This window comes from Salvelinus sp. IW2-2015, linkage group LG34 (genome assembly GCF_002910315.2).
Source record: "Salvelinus sp. IW2-2015 linkage group LG34, ASM291031v2, whole genome shotgun sequence".
In the NCBI taxonomy this organism is placed as follows: Eukaryota; Metazoa; Chordata; class Actinopteri; order Salmoniformes; family Salmonidae; genus Salvelinus; species Salvelinus sp. IW2-2015.
The window spans coordinates 480015-492514 of NC_036873.1; the positions used below are offsets into that span (position 1 = coordinate 480015).

Genomic DNA, 12500 nt, shown 5'->3' on the forward strand with positions numbered 1-12500 from the left:
TGAGGTTGGTGTGTGTGTCGTGTGGTTTGGTTGGTGTGTGTGTGTGTGTGTGTGTGTGTGTGTGTGTGTGTGTGTGTGACTTTTTCACATTTTGTTGAGTTACAATGATTCAAATGGATTTGTCATTTTTTGTCAACGATCTACACAAAATACTTGAATGTCAAAGTGGAAGAAAAATTCTAACATTTTATTTTATTAATGGAAAATAAAACACTAATATATTTTGATTAGATAAGTATTCAACYCCCTGAATCACCTTTGGTAGCTATTAYAGCTGTAAGCCTTTCTGGGTAAGTCTCTAAGAGCTTTGCAYACCTGGATCGTACAATATTTCCCTATTCCCTATTATTMTTTTTAAAATTCTTCAAGCTCTGTCAAGTTGGTTGTTAATCATTGCTAGACAGCCATTTTCAAGTCTTGCCATATATTTTCAAGCCAATTGAAGTCAAAACTGTAACTAGGCCACTCAAGAACATTCAATGTTGTCTTAGTAAACTCCAGTGTATAGTTGGCCTTGCGTTTAGGTTATTGTCCTGCTGAAAGGTGTATTTGTCTCTCAGTGGCAGTTGGAAAGCAGACTGAATCAGGTTTTCCTCTTGAACTTTGCCTGTGCTTAGCTCTATCCCTTTTTCTTTTTATCAAAACAAATYCCCTTGCCRATGACAAGCATACCCACAAYATGCAGCCACCACTATGCTTGAAAGTATGAAGAGTGGTACTCAGTAATGTGTTGTGCTGGATTTTCTCCAAACATAATGCTTTGAATTCAGGACAAAAAGTTAATTTCTTAGCCACATTTTTAGCAGTATTACTTTAGTGCCTTATTGCAAACAGGATGTATGTTTTGGAATATTTTTATTCTGTACAGGCTTCCTTCTTTTCACTCTGTCATTTAGGTTAGTATTGTGGAGTAACTACAATGTTGTTGATCCATCCTCAGTTTTCTCCTATCACAGCCATTTAACTGGTTGAAATCTCTGAGCGGTTTCCTTCCTCTCTGTCAACTGAGTTAGGAAGGACACCTGTATCTTTGTAGTGATTGGGTGTATTGATACACCATCCAAAGTACCAATCTACCAATAGGTGCCCTTTTTTGCGAGGCATTGAAAAATCTTCCTGGTTTTTGAATACTTATTCAGTCAAGACATTTGAGCTTTTCATTTTGAATTAATTTGTAAAAATGTCTAAAAACACAATTCCACTTTGACATTATGGGGTATTGTGTGTAGATCAGTGACACAAAATCTCCATTGAATCCATTTTAAATTCAGGCTGTAACACAATAAAATGTGAAAAAAGTCAAGGGGTGTGAATACTTTCTGAAGGCACTGTATACATGAGCTTGTGTATCTGAGGGTTAGTGTGTGTGTGTTACCTGGTAGTCATAGCCAGTGCTGAAGAGCACATTGTTGGCAGTAGGGTGCCACTCGATGAGGCCCACCCTGCGGCTGTGACCCTGCAGCTCCTTCCACGGCACCGTCAGGTTCTTCAGCACACCATGGGGAGGGATGTCCCACACCTTCACCTGTTAGAGCCACACACACACACACACACACACACACACACACACACACACACACACACACAACCAACACACAAACAACACACACACACACACACAGACACACACACACACACACACACACACACACACACACACACAGACACACAGGCACCACAGGCACACAGGCAACAGGCAGGCACACAGGCACACCCACGTGCAGACACACAAATCACATGCACACACAAGGACACACACATAAAAAGTTACATACACACACTTCAAGCTAACCATTGACTAGAGCCAACTCACATGGCAGACTGAAAGGTGAGGAATTTGAGACCTGACCAGCGGCTAATTCATAACCACACAAAGAAGAGTTGTAACTCTCAAACATTGTTACAGGTGGTAGTACAGGTCAGGACTTCGAACAGCTATAACCTAGGCCCTCAGTTATCTTTGACTGTTTAAAAGATGTTGCTCTAACCCCAGTTGGTTACTTAGTCAGTGGTATGAATGAAATGGAAAAGTGATTTTGTGTGTGTGTGTGTGTGTACACTACTGACCGTGGAGTCCTCTGAGCAGGATGCTATGCAGAAGTCGTTGAAGGGGTTCCATTTGATGTCCAGTACGTTACCTCTGTGGCCTGACACTTTGGGGTGAAGGGGGTCCACCTTCCCTGTCTGAATAACACAGACAGACAGGGGGGGGGGGGGGGGGGGGGCAATAGAACATTACATCAGGCCTCACACTCCTGCCCTGAAGTCAGTGTGTGTTTGCAAGATTCCTAGGAGCCATGGGGTCAGGAGAAGGTGGAGCTAGAGTCTGAGGTTTGATATTATTCATCATTACATCAGGTAGAAATGTGTAGGCAGGATACAGACTATACATAAAAAGATAAGGACTAATATTGAAGGTAAAAAGGGGAAATTGCAAGATAAAATGTATATTCATTACTCAAAGAAACCGATCAACAAATATCCAGTATTCAAAGACAGGGACAGAATTTGTCCAGGTAAACATGATGTAATCGGCAGACCAGCCAAGAAAGAACCAAGTCTGACTCCTCTTTACAAGTCAGGACAGGCAGCCTACCTCAGCATACTGAACGACAACCTCACTAGAGAGCTAACCAGCAAGTCTATGCAAGGCRGCATAGCAAGCCCTTCACCTGCCTGAAGACAATTGAGCAATAGGCAATGACAGTAAGGAATAGTTTACGAATAATTCACTTCAATACCCTAGCTGGCTAACATGATGGCAAAGGTGGTACATAAAGAAGTTATTTAAGAAAGAGTGCAAAAACAGTTTTAAAAGCCAACCTTATTGATATGTTTGATTCKKTAGATGTCTGTCAACTCAGACACTTCCTGAATAGATCTAGACATAATGTATCAAGATCAGCAACTTATGACAGAGGCGAGCATGTTGAGCAATGTTGGGGCGTGTTCACTATTCACCATTGTTTTTAACACAACATGTCTCTATTACACAATAATTTTGGTCTCAATCTGATTTGCATCAGACAATTCAAGAAGTTTAAGAATGCAGTAATCCAGGCCTGTCTTAGTCAGTTTTACAGTAACTCAGTCTTATTCAGGCTCCCCTTACTAATGAGTCTGAAAAGAACCACTCACAGGTGTGTTGTGACAGGTGACTGCATGACATCATTGGTGTCCAGGAGGCTGTCTCTTATACACATCTAGATGTGTATAAGAGACAGGTGTGTGTGTGTGTGTGTGTGTGTGTGTGTGTGTGTGTGTGTGTGTGTGTGTGTGTGTGTGTGTGTGTGTGTGTGTGTGTGTGTGTGTGTGTGTGTAGGCAAGGTGTGTTTGGGATAAGGGGGTGAGCCCTGAAACTACATTAATGACTCAGTCTAAGAACATGCTATCAGAGAGAGAAATGGGTCAAAGATGTATTACATTGTAGGAACTGAATGGTGTGTGTGTGTGTCGGGGTAGGGGAGGGCGTCTCTGAGACAAGCCATAGTTTCAACTCCTTGCGACGGGTGGAGGGGGACATAGGTGAGTTATGTCATTCCTGAGTCCCTATGTAACTCCTGTCTGAGCCAAGAAGAGGAGTATGATAAATTCAGAGAGAGACCCCTTCAAGAAGAAAGAGGGAAAAAAAGAAGGGAGAAGACAGGAAAATAGGAAGAGGGAAAAGAGGGAGCGGTGGATCGAGAGCCTTTCTGATGAATGAAAGCCTGTAAATTGAGCTGATGTTCAGGTGAAGAGGTCTGGAGGTGCTATAGCCATACAGGGAGTTGAAAGAGAAAGACAAGTTCAGTGGAGAGATCAACACAATGCCTCCACTGATGAGAGGCTATACATAATAAGGACATCTTTATATACATCATTTACGAGTCAGATTGATATCTAGACAGCAAAGGGAAGGAGGGAGAAAGAGTTTGTGGAGGGGTAACAAAATAAAGATGACAGGCGTTTTAGGAGGGAAAGTTATGGGTTAGACGGCTTAACTTTCCCTGTCTTTTTTTGCCGGTCTTTGGCTGGGGCGCTGTTTGAAGTGAATCCCCCAAAACATCAGCCTTAGCAACAGACTACAGAGGGCTTGGAGGGATACCTCAAAATGAAAAGTCAAAGCTAAAAACAGACATTTTAGGTAATATAACGCAGCAGGGCATCTCATACAATATGTCCAGAATCTATCAAATGTAAAGACCCTCAAATACTCACTAATTCACCAACAATGACATCACCCTGTAGGTAGAAGTTACCCCTAACGACTGACACAGGGTCATATATTCTGATCCCAGACCTATGGTTAAGAAAAACTTCTACCTCGACAAGAGAGAGAGATTTCACATCTATTTCTCAAAAAAAGCAAAGGTGGGCGGAGACTCACGTGATGGACAGAGATGACCAGGAAGGCTCCACCCCCGGCGCACTCTGTGATGACGGCAATGAAACGCGGGTTGACGGCGCAGAAGTGGTTGTCGTGGACGCTCCGCGTGATGGGCACGCCATCGTAGCAGTTCTCCTTGGTGGCGGCCTTACCGAACACGTGGCGGAACTTGGAGCTGCGATACTGAGGACGCCATGTCATCTAGGATGGAGAGAGCGAGAGAGCGAGAGAAAATGTATAAWCCTGTTTTTTGGATCAACATCATACATTACTACACAAACACATTAGGCAGAGCGGGAGACAAGGCAGAGGAGGGGAGAAGTAGGGAGAGAGAGATGGAGGAGGGGAGAAGGAGGGAGAGGGAGGAGAGGGGGAGAGAGAGGAAGAAGGGTCAATGAAGGAGAATTACCTGTTCATCAAAGTTAATTTAATGKTGCCTTTAACAAGGTTGTTGATTGTTGGACCCTCGTACAACAAAACACAGATACAGAACTAGATATATGCCTTAAAGAGACGGCACTTTAGCCCAATCTTACCAGAGTGTGAGAGATCCATCTATGTCAACCAGACATTAAAAAAAACATCTCTGAAAAGCAGGCCACCACATAACAGTTATTTGAGTCAAAATGGCAAGCTGCCCACTTTAATTGACATTCTGCATGGTGACAGGATAGATGGACCTATTGTAAAGCTGCACCCTAACACTGTCAACCACCACGGGGGATTGGAACCGTTTAGTAAAGTGAAGAGCAAGATAATCACTATTAGACCTCCCCCAAACCGTAAGCCTCTTGTTAGTCTATCCGCCTCTCTTCAGCCTGCACTTCAGGATCCTATCCATTAGGGGAAACGTTTTAAAACATTTTCAACGGGAAGCTAAAAAGAGTGTTTCTTGTTGGACCAGGTAGTCCCTCCCTGTTTCAGTCTGTTTTAATGCCTGTTAAAGCCAACCCAGCCCTCCAGCTAGTGGATAAGTCATCTGTGTGAATGCTAGGCTAAGTGCCTGTGTGGAAGAACGTCTGGGACCCAGCCTGGCTAGCCAACATGTCTGTCTGCCTGCATGTCTATTACTGCTGCATGGTCATTATTTATGAATTAGAGGAGAGGCTGGTGGACCTGAGGTTACAGTACAGTAACAGTACAGGACCAAAACAGTGAGCAGRATGAAGCTGCCCCTAGACGCTGATCTTAGGTCAGTGTTTCCCTCAAATGGTCATGGTTAGGGTATGATGAGAGTAAACCGAAAGGTCGCTGGTTCGAAACCCGTGCTGACTAGGTGAGAAATCTGCCTGCGTGCCCGTGAGCAAGGCACTTAACCCTAATTGCTCTGGATAAGAGCATCTGCTAAATTACTAAAATGTAAATAGGAGTAGTATGTAGTGGCTCCTCAAACACTGGTCTAAGGTCAGTTTAGCATTTTTATTTCCAATGGTTAAAGTTAAAGGTTTGCTGAGTGTAAACTGATCCTAGATCTGTGCCTAAAAGCAACCGCTATCTGGAGCCCAAAGGATATGGGCTGTTGTGTCACCTGGAAATGACCTATGGCTTAATGACATCATCCCTCTCTGTGTTTGGATGGAAGTGAGTTTTTTCTGGCGATATAGATGGTGTCAGTAAAAATATATAAGGCAACGAGGAAAACAGAGTGACGTCATTGTGGGGGAAAGAGGTAAAAATAACACACTGGGAGCCAGGCAGGCCAGTGGTTGGTTGTGCGGGTGTGGCTTTAGTGGTGGTGGCTGGTTGGCCTCAACAGAAGCAGAGAGGGGAGAGAGGGAAGAGAGAGAGAGGGGTAAAGAGAGAGAGATGGGCAAGAGAGGGAAAGAAGGTGAGAGAGAAAGAAAGAAAGAAAAGGAAAGAGAGGGGAGAGAAAAGAGAGGGGGGAAAAGAGAGATGGAAAGAGAGAGAGAGAAAGAGAGAGGGGGGAAAGAGAGATGGAAAGAGAGAGAGAAAGAGAAAGAGAGAGGGGGAAAGAGAGAGGAAAGGAGAGAGAAGTAGGAACAGAAAGAGAGAGGAGACTCCGAGAGATAGAGAAAAAGAAAGCGAGAAACAGGGAATAAGATTTCCCATCCTTCAGCTCGTCTCAGTCTCTGTTTACGTGTGGCCCTTTCATCTTCTACCCCCCGGGTGAGCGTTTAGAGCGCCGTGCGGTCACACCCGAATGTCTCTACCTGACGAGAGCTTCGTTAACCTTTTCAGGTGAGTGAATGAACCCAACCAGCCTGGCCCAACACAGATGGCTCACACTGATAATGCCATATCCCGGCAGCTGCACTGCCAACAGCTAGCTTCCTAGATGAACTACACTAGTGGAAATAATGCATTGAGACTGCTGACAAATGTTTTTACCTCAAATGAACAAAAGCCAACACACAATCCCAAACAGTGAAATATCTCAATGCATGTCAAGACAGAAAGCAGGAATGTGTCTACCAGGTCCTACGTGTATATTTACACAAACAACACAACGGTCCTATCAGACTGGGCCTATCTTCTCTCAACTCTTGCTCTGGGCAACATCTGTGTCCTCAACAGAAGAGAAAAGCAACAGCCAACAGCCATATCCCATCCCTGTCAGTAGCAGTCAGAGACAGTAGCTCTCTACTACCCCTCAGTAGGAGCGCTGTTGGGTGTACCTGATAGTGTCAGCCAACTGCCTGTCAGTTTTGAGCCAGTGAGAACAGGCTTGATGAGCCATGTTGGAATGGATGATGGGACGTTGATCATTGGTTGGCTCTGGGTGGTGTTCATAAGTGCACGCAATGGAAAAAAACAGAGTAAAAACAGGGAGCTGGACTTATCCAATAAAATCACTCATTTTTGTTTTCCGTTGCRCAACGTTTCGCTACAGTATTCCCTTATGAACACGACCCAGCTCCAACAAGGCTCTCTCCATTGGTTCAGCTGTGGAGAGCCGAGTTGACATCGTTCTGCTCCAAGGCTCTATTTGAATGTGTGTCTTTCCCCGCTTCGAGTCATTAACCCAAATACATAGAACCTGATCAGTATCTCTCAACCCCCTGCCTCTCTTCTTCTTCTACAGAGGGAACACAATGACCTGAAGAACTTCACAGTGAGGGGCTTGAAAATGGCAATCCCAATAGCTGCATTTGAAATGGCAGCCTATATGATTTATTTAACCAGGAAAAGCCCATTGAGACCCAGTCTCTTTTTCAAGGGAGACCTGGCCAAGAAGGCAGCAACAATCAATACATGACAGAATTAAAACAATTTAACAACATGATCCAGCATAAAAAAAGCATTTAATTAAACTCCTCTGTAACAGAGTCTACCATCAGAATGTGTAATTAATTCAGTGGCACTAACATATCTAGATGAAGCATGGGTTGTAGACTATTCCATGCCTCTGGTGCACAAGATGAGAAGGCAGTCTTGCCTAAAAAGAGTGCATTGCTATATACAGTATATAGGCCCTGGACAAAAGTAGTGCACTATAAAGGGAATAGGGTGCCATTTCAGACACAGACAWAGTGTGACAAGCCTCCAAGAGGAAAAAAAAMCCAACCCTTTTCCCAGAAATCCAGCCTGTAGTCATAGATTTCAAATACAGAGTTAAATAGTGAGAGAAAGTGACAGTTCCATTTTGTGCTTTAACAGCAGGTAGGTACACAGCTCGGCTGCATAGTGGGGGCCGTCTGAACAAGGAAATGATGAGTACAGATTATTCTATTTTTAACCCTGTCATCTTGCTGATCAAAAGTCTTCCACTGCTCCAAAAATGTCTGTATAGCACATTGTAAAGGCTGGATATCTCTTGCTGTCTAATGGAGAGCAAGGTACATAAGATATAGAGCAAGCTCTATCAGTTGGACTCTAGAACAGCTATTTTTGTCAACGGAGGGCTATAACCAATGACTCACCACTTCATATGGWAAAAGGGTGCTGTAAAAACCACKGTGAAACRCATCACAAAGACAAATGTAGAAGACCAATCTCAAGTTGCATTTTTCACGTCTTTCATATTTCAGTGTCTTTCAACCATCTGTTCTTTAATCCTGTGAGAGCTGGGTGCGTTACCGTCTCACCCCAGTCACCTTGGTGTGTTCAGGACTCTCCACAGCCCCATGAGCCCTGGTCAAAAGTAGTGCACTATATAGGGAATGGGGTGATATTCGGGACGCATCTCTAGCTTTCCACAGGACAACATGTCAAAGTTCAGAGCCAGGAGGAGGGCAAAGTTCACATGCATTGACACTAATCCGGACGCTTATAAGAAATCCTGCTATGCCCTCAGACAAACCATCAAACAGGCAAAGCGTCAATACAGGACAAATGTATTTTATGCTAAATGTCTTTTATGCTCGCTTCAAGGCAAGCAACACTGAAGCATGCATGAGAGCATCAGCTGTTCCGGATGACTGTGTGATTACGCTTTCTATAGCCGATGTGAGCAAGTCCTTTAAACAGGTCAACATTTACAAGGCTGCGGGGCCAGACGGATTACCAGGGCGTGTACCCAGAGCATGCACAGACCAACTGGGAAGTGTCTTCACTGACATTTTCAACCTCTCCCTGACCCGAGTCAGTAATACCTACATGTTTCAAGCAGACCACCATAGTCCCTGTCCCCAAGAATGTGAAGGTAACCTGCCTAAATGACTACCGCCTCGTAGCACTCACGTCGGTAGCCATGAAGTGCTTTGAAAGGCTGGTCAGGGCTCACATCAACACCATCATCCCGGAAACCCTAGATCCACTCCAATTCGCACACCGCACCAACAGATCCACAGATGACGCAATCTCAATCACACTCCACACTGCCCTTTCACACCTGGACAAAATTAACACCTATGTGAGAATGCTGTTCATTGACTACAGCTCAGCATTCAACACTATAGTACCCATAAAGCTCATAAAGAGGTTTCCAGAGGTACTCCATGTTCACCCACGACTGGGTGGCCAGGCACGATTCCAACACCATCATTAAGTTTGCTGACGACACAACAGTGGTAGGCCTGATCACCGACAACGATGAGTCAGCCTATAGGGAAGATCAGAGACCTGCAGTGTGGTGCCAGGACAACAACCTCTCCCTCAATGTGAGCAAGACAAAGAAGCTGATCGTGGACTACAGGAAAAGGAGTGCCGAACAGGCTCCCATTAACATCGATGGGGCTGTAGTGGAGCGGGTCGAGAGTTTCAAGTTCCTTGGTGCCCACATCACCAACAAACTATCATGGTCCAAACACACCAAGACAGTCGTGAAGAGGGCACGACAACACCTTTTCCCCCTCAGGAGACTGAAAATATTTGGCATGGGTCCCCAGATCCTCAAAAGTTCTACAGCTGCACCATCGAGAGCATCCTGACTGGTTGCATCACCGCCTGGTATGGCAACTGCTCGGCATCTGACCGTAAGGCTCTACAGAGGGTAGTGCGTACAGCCCAGTACATCACTGGGGCCAAACTTCCTGCCTTTCAGGACCTATTTACTATGTGTCAGAGGAAGGCACAAATTTTTTTCACAGACTCCAGTCACCCAAGTCATAGACTGTTCTCTCTGCTACCGCACGGCAAGCAGTACCAGAGCACCAAGTCTAGGTCCAAAAGGCTCCTTAACAGCTTCTACCCCCAAGCAATAAGTCGGCTGAATAATTAATCAAATGGCCACCCAAAATATTTACATTGACCCCACCACACTTTGTTTCGACACTGCTGCTACTGGCTGGGTATTATCGATGCATAGTCACTTTACCCTACCTACATGTACAAATTACTTTGACCAACCTGTAGCCCCGTACATTGACTTGGTGCCAGTACCCCCTGTATATAGCTTCGTTATTGTTATGTAATCTTATTGTTAGTTTTTCTAACTCTATTTCTTGAACTGCATTGTTGGTTAAGGGCTTGTAAGTAAGAATTTCACAGTAAGGTCTACTACACCTGTTGTATTCGGTGCTCTATTTACCTCTGTGGCTGAGATGGACTACAGACTCTGTTAGAACGCCATGCCTGAAGCTGGAAGCACCATGACACCTTCCACCACCACTAAACCTTCAACATCTCTGACATCTATCAGTGATCTCTCTCTCTAAGGATCATGTCACCTCACAACTCCCTTCACTACCCTCACAGCCTAACTACAACTCCTCACAGCCAAACTAAAACTCCCTCACAGCCAAACTACAACTCCCTCACAGCCAAACTACAACTCCCTCACAGCCAAACTACAACTCCCTCACAGCCAAACTACAACTCTTTCACAGCCAAACTAAACTCTTTCACAGCCAAACTACAACTCCCTCACAGCCAAACTACAACTCTTTCACAGCCAAACTACAACTCCCTCACAGCAAACTACAACTTTTTTCACAGCCAACTACAACTCCCTCACAGCCAAACTACAACTCCCTCACAGCCAAACTACAACTCCTCACAGCCAAACTACAACTCCTCACAGACAAACTACAACTCCCTACAGACAAACTACAACTCCCTCACAGCCAATTACAACTCCCTCACAGCCAAACTACAAACTCCCTCACAGCCAAACTACAACTCTTTCACAGCCAAACTACAACTCTTTCACAGCCAACTACAACTCCCTCACAGCAAACTACAACTCCCTCAAAGCCAAACTTCAACTCCCTCACAGCCAAACTTCAACTCCCTCACAGCCAAACTACAACTCCCTCACAGCCAAACTAAATTCCCTCACAGCCAACTACAACTCCCTCACAGCCTAACTACAACTCCCTCACAGCCTAACTACAACTCCCTCACAGCCAAACTACAACCCATTCACAGCCAAAACTACAACTCCCTCAAAGCCAAACTACAACTCCCTCACAGACAAACTACAACTCCCTCACAGCCAAACTACAACTCATTCACAGCAACTCAACTCCCTCACAGACAAACTACAACTCCCTCACAGACAAACTACAACTCTTTCACAGCCAAACTACAACTCCCCACAGACAAACTACAACTCCCCTCACAGACAAACTACAACTCCCTCAACAGCCAAACTACAACTCCCTCCACCACCCTCACAAGCCAAACTACAACTCCCAACCCGCCCCCCTCACAACCAAACTACAACTCCCTCTGCCCCCTTCACAACCAAACTACAAATCTCTCACCTTTACCTCAACCTAATGTCTTGTCTTATGTTTTTATGGTTTAGGGGAATATGTAACTATTAAACTATCTTTCCACTGATGTTTTCCACTATGAGAGCCTGTGAGAGGGGGAGTAGTGGAGGAGGGGTAAGGCGGGAGAAGAGGGCGAGTCGGGGTAGTTGAGGAGGAGGTAAGGTGAGTGAGGAAGGGGAGATAGAGTGAGGGCTGTGCCGGGTCGCCTGCCGTGTTTTGTAAGCGCTCAAAGGGAAACACGAGCCAGGGAATGTCCAGGTCTGTGTGTGTGTCTACGTTCCTGTCTGACATGACATGGTACTCAGACGACAAGCCGCGCGCTACAGGCTTCTCCCTGGAAGAGCAGGCCATGCAGCCCAGGTAACACAATAAACAGCCCAACACTATAGAATGTACATGGAAAAGAGGAATGTACTACAGAAGGAGATGCCTTGATGGGGCGAGGGTGGTGTGTGTGTGGTGTGTGTGTGTGTGTGTGTGTGTGTGTGTGTGTGTGTGTGTGTGTGTGTGTGTGTGTGTGTGTGTGTGTGTGTGTGTGTGTGTGTGTGTGTGTGGTCTTGCTACAGACTATGGGGAAAGAAAGAGAATTTTGAGCTTGTGGAGGACCTGCAGCAGGTGAAATGTTTTACTAAGAGAGAGAAGAGCCTGGGGCTTGCAGCACTATCAATGGGCAAACTCCCACCTACAGGACAACTGTGTGTGTTGAAGTGTGCAAGCATCTGTATATAGGCTGCACGCCATACAGAACAAATGCTAACTCTGAATGAACAAACAGCCAGTTGTTTCCCAGTTGCCTTTGTACGCATTAACATGCGTTTGTGCACCTGCGTGTGTGCATGCGGTCGGAGCATTCTTAGAATGCTAGAATTGTATGCATACGACTGCTGCCAATATGCAAAGTCACTGGTATTGCCGCCATTGAAGCACAGAAGAAGTATGAAATGCGAAATAACAAGTATGCATGGCTTGCACAAAACAAACAGATGGCCTATAGTCCTCCTATGGCCAAACAACTT

At 45.1% G+C, this 12500-nt stretch overlaps 1 protein-coding gene across 1 annotated transcript in view; it reads right to left on the reverse strand.

The window, feature by feature from the left end:
- Positions 1-12500, reverse strand: part of coro2aa (coronin 2Aa) — a 21826-nt gene that overhangs the window by 7900 nt on the left and 1426 nt on the right. The window contains 3 exon segments of the mRNA XM_070437166.1: positions 1376-1525; positions 2068-2184; positions 4367-4567. Of these exon segments, the coding sequence (XP_070293267.1) occupies positions 1376-1525; positions 2068-2184; positions 4367-4567 (468 nt within the window).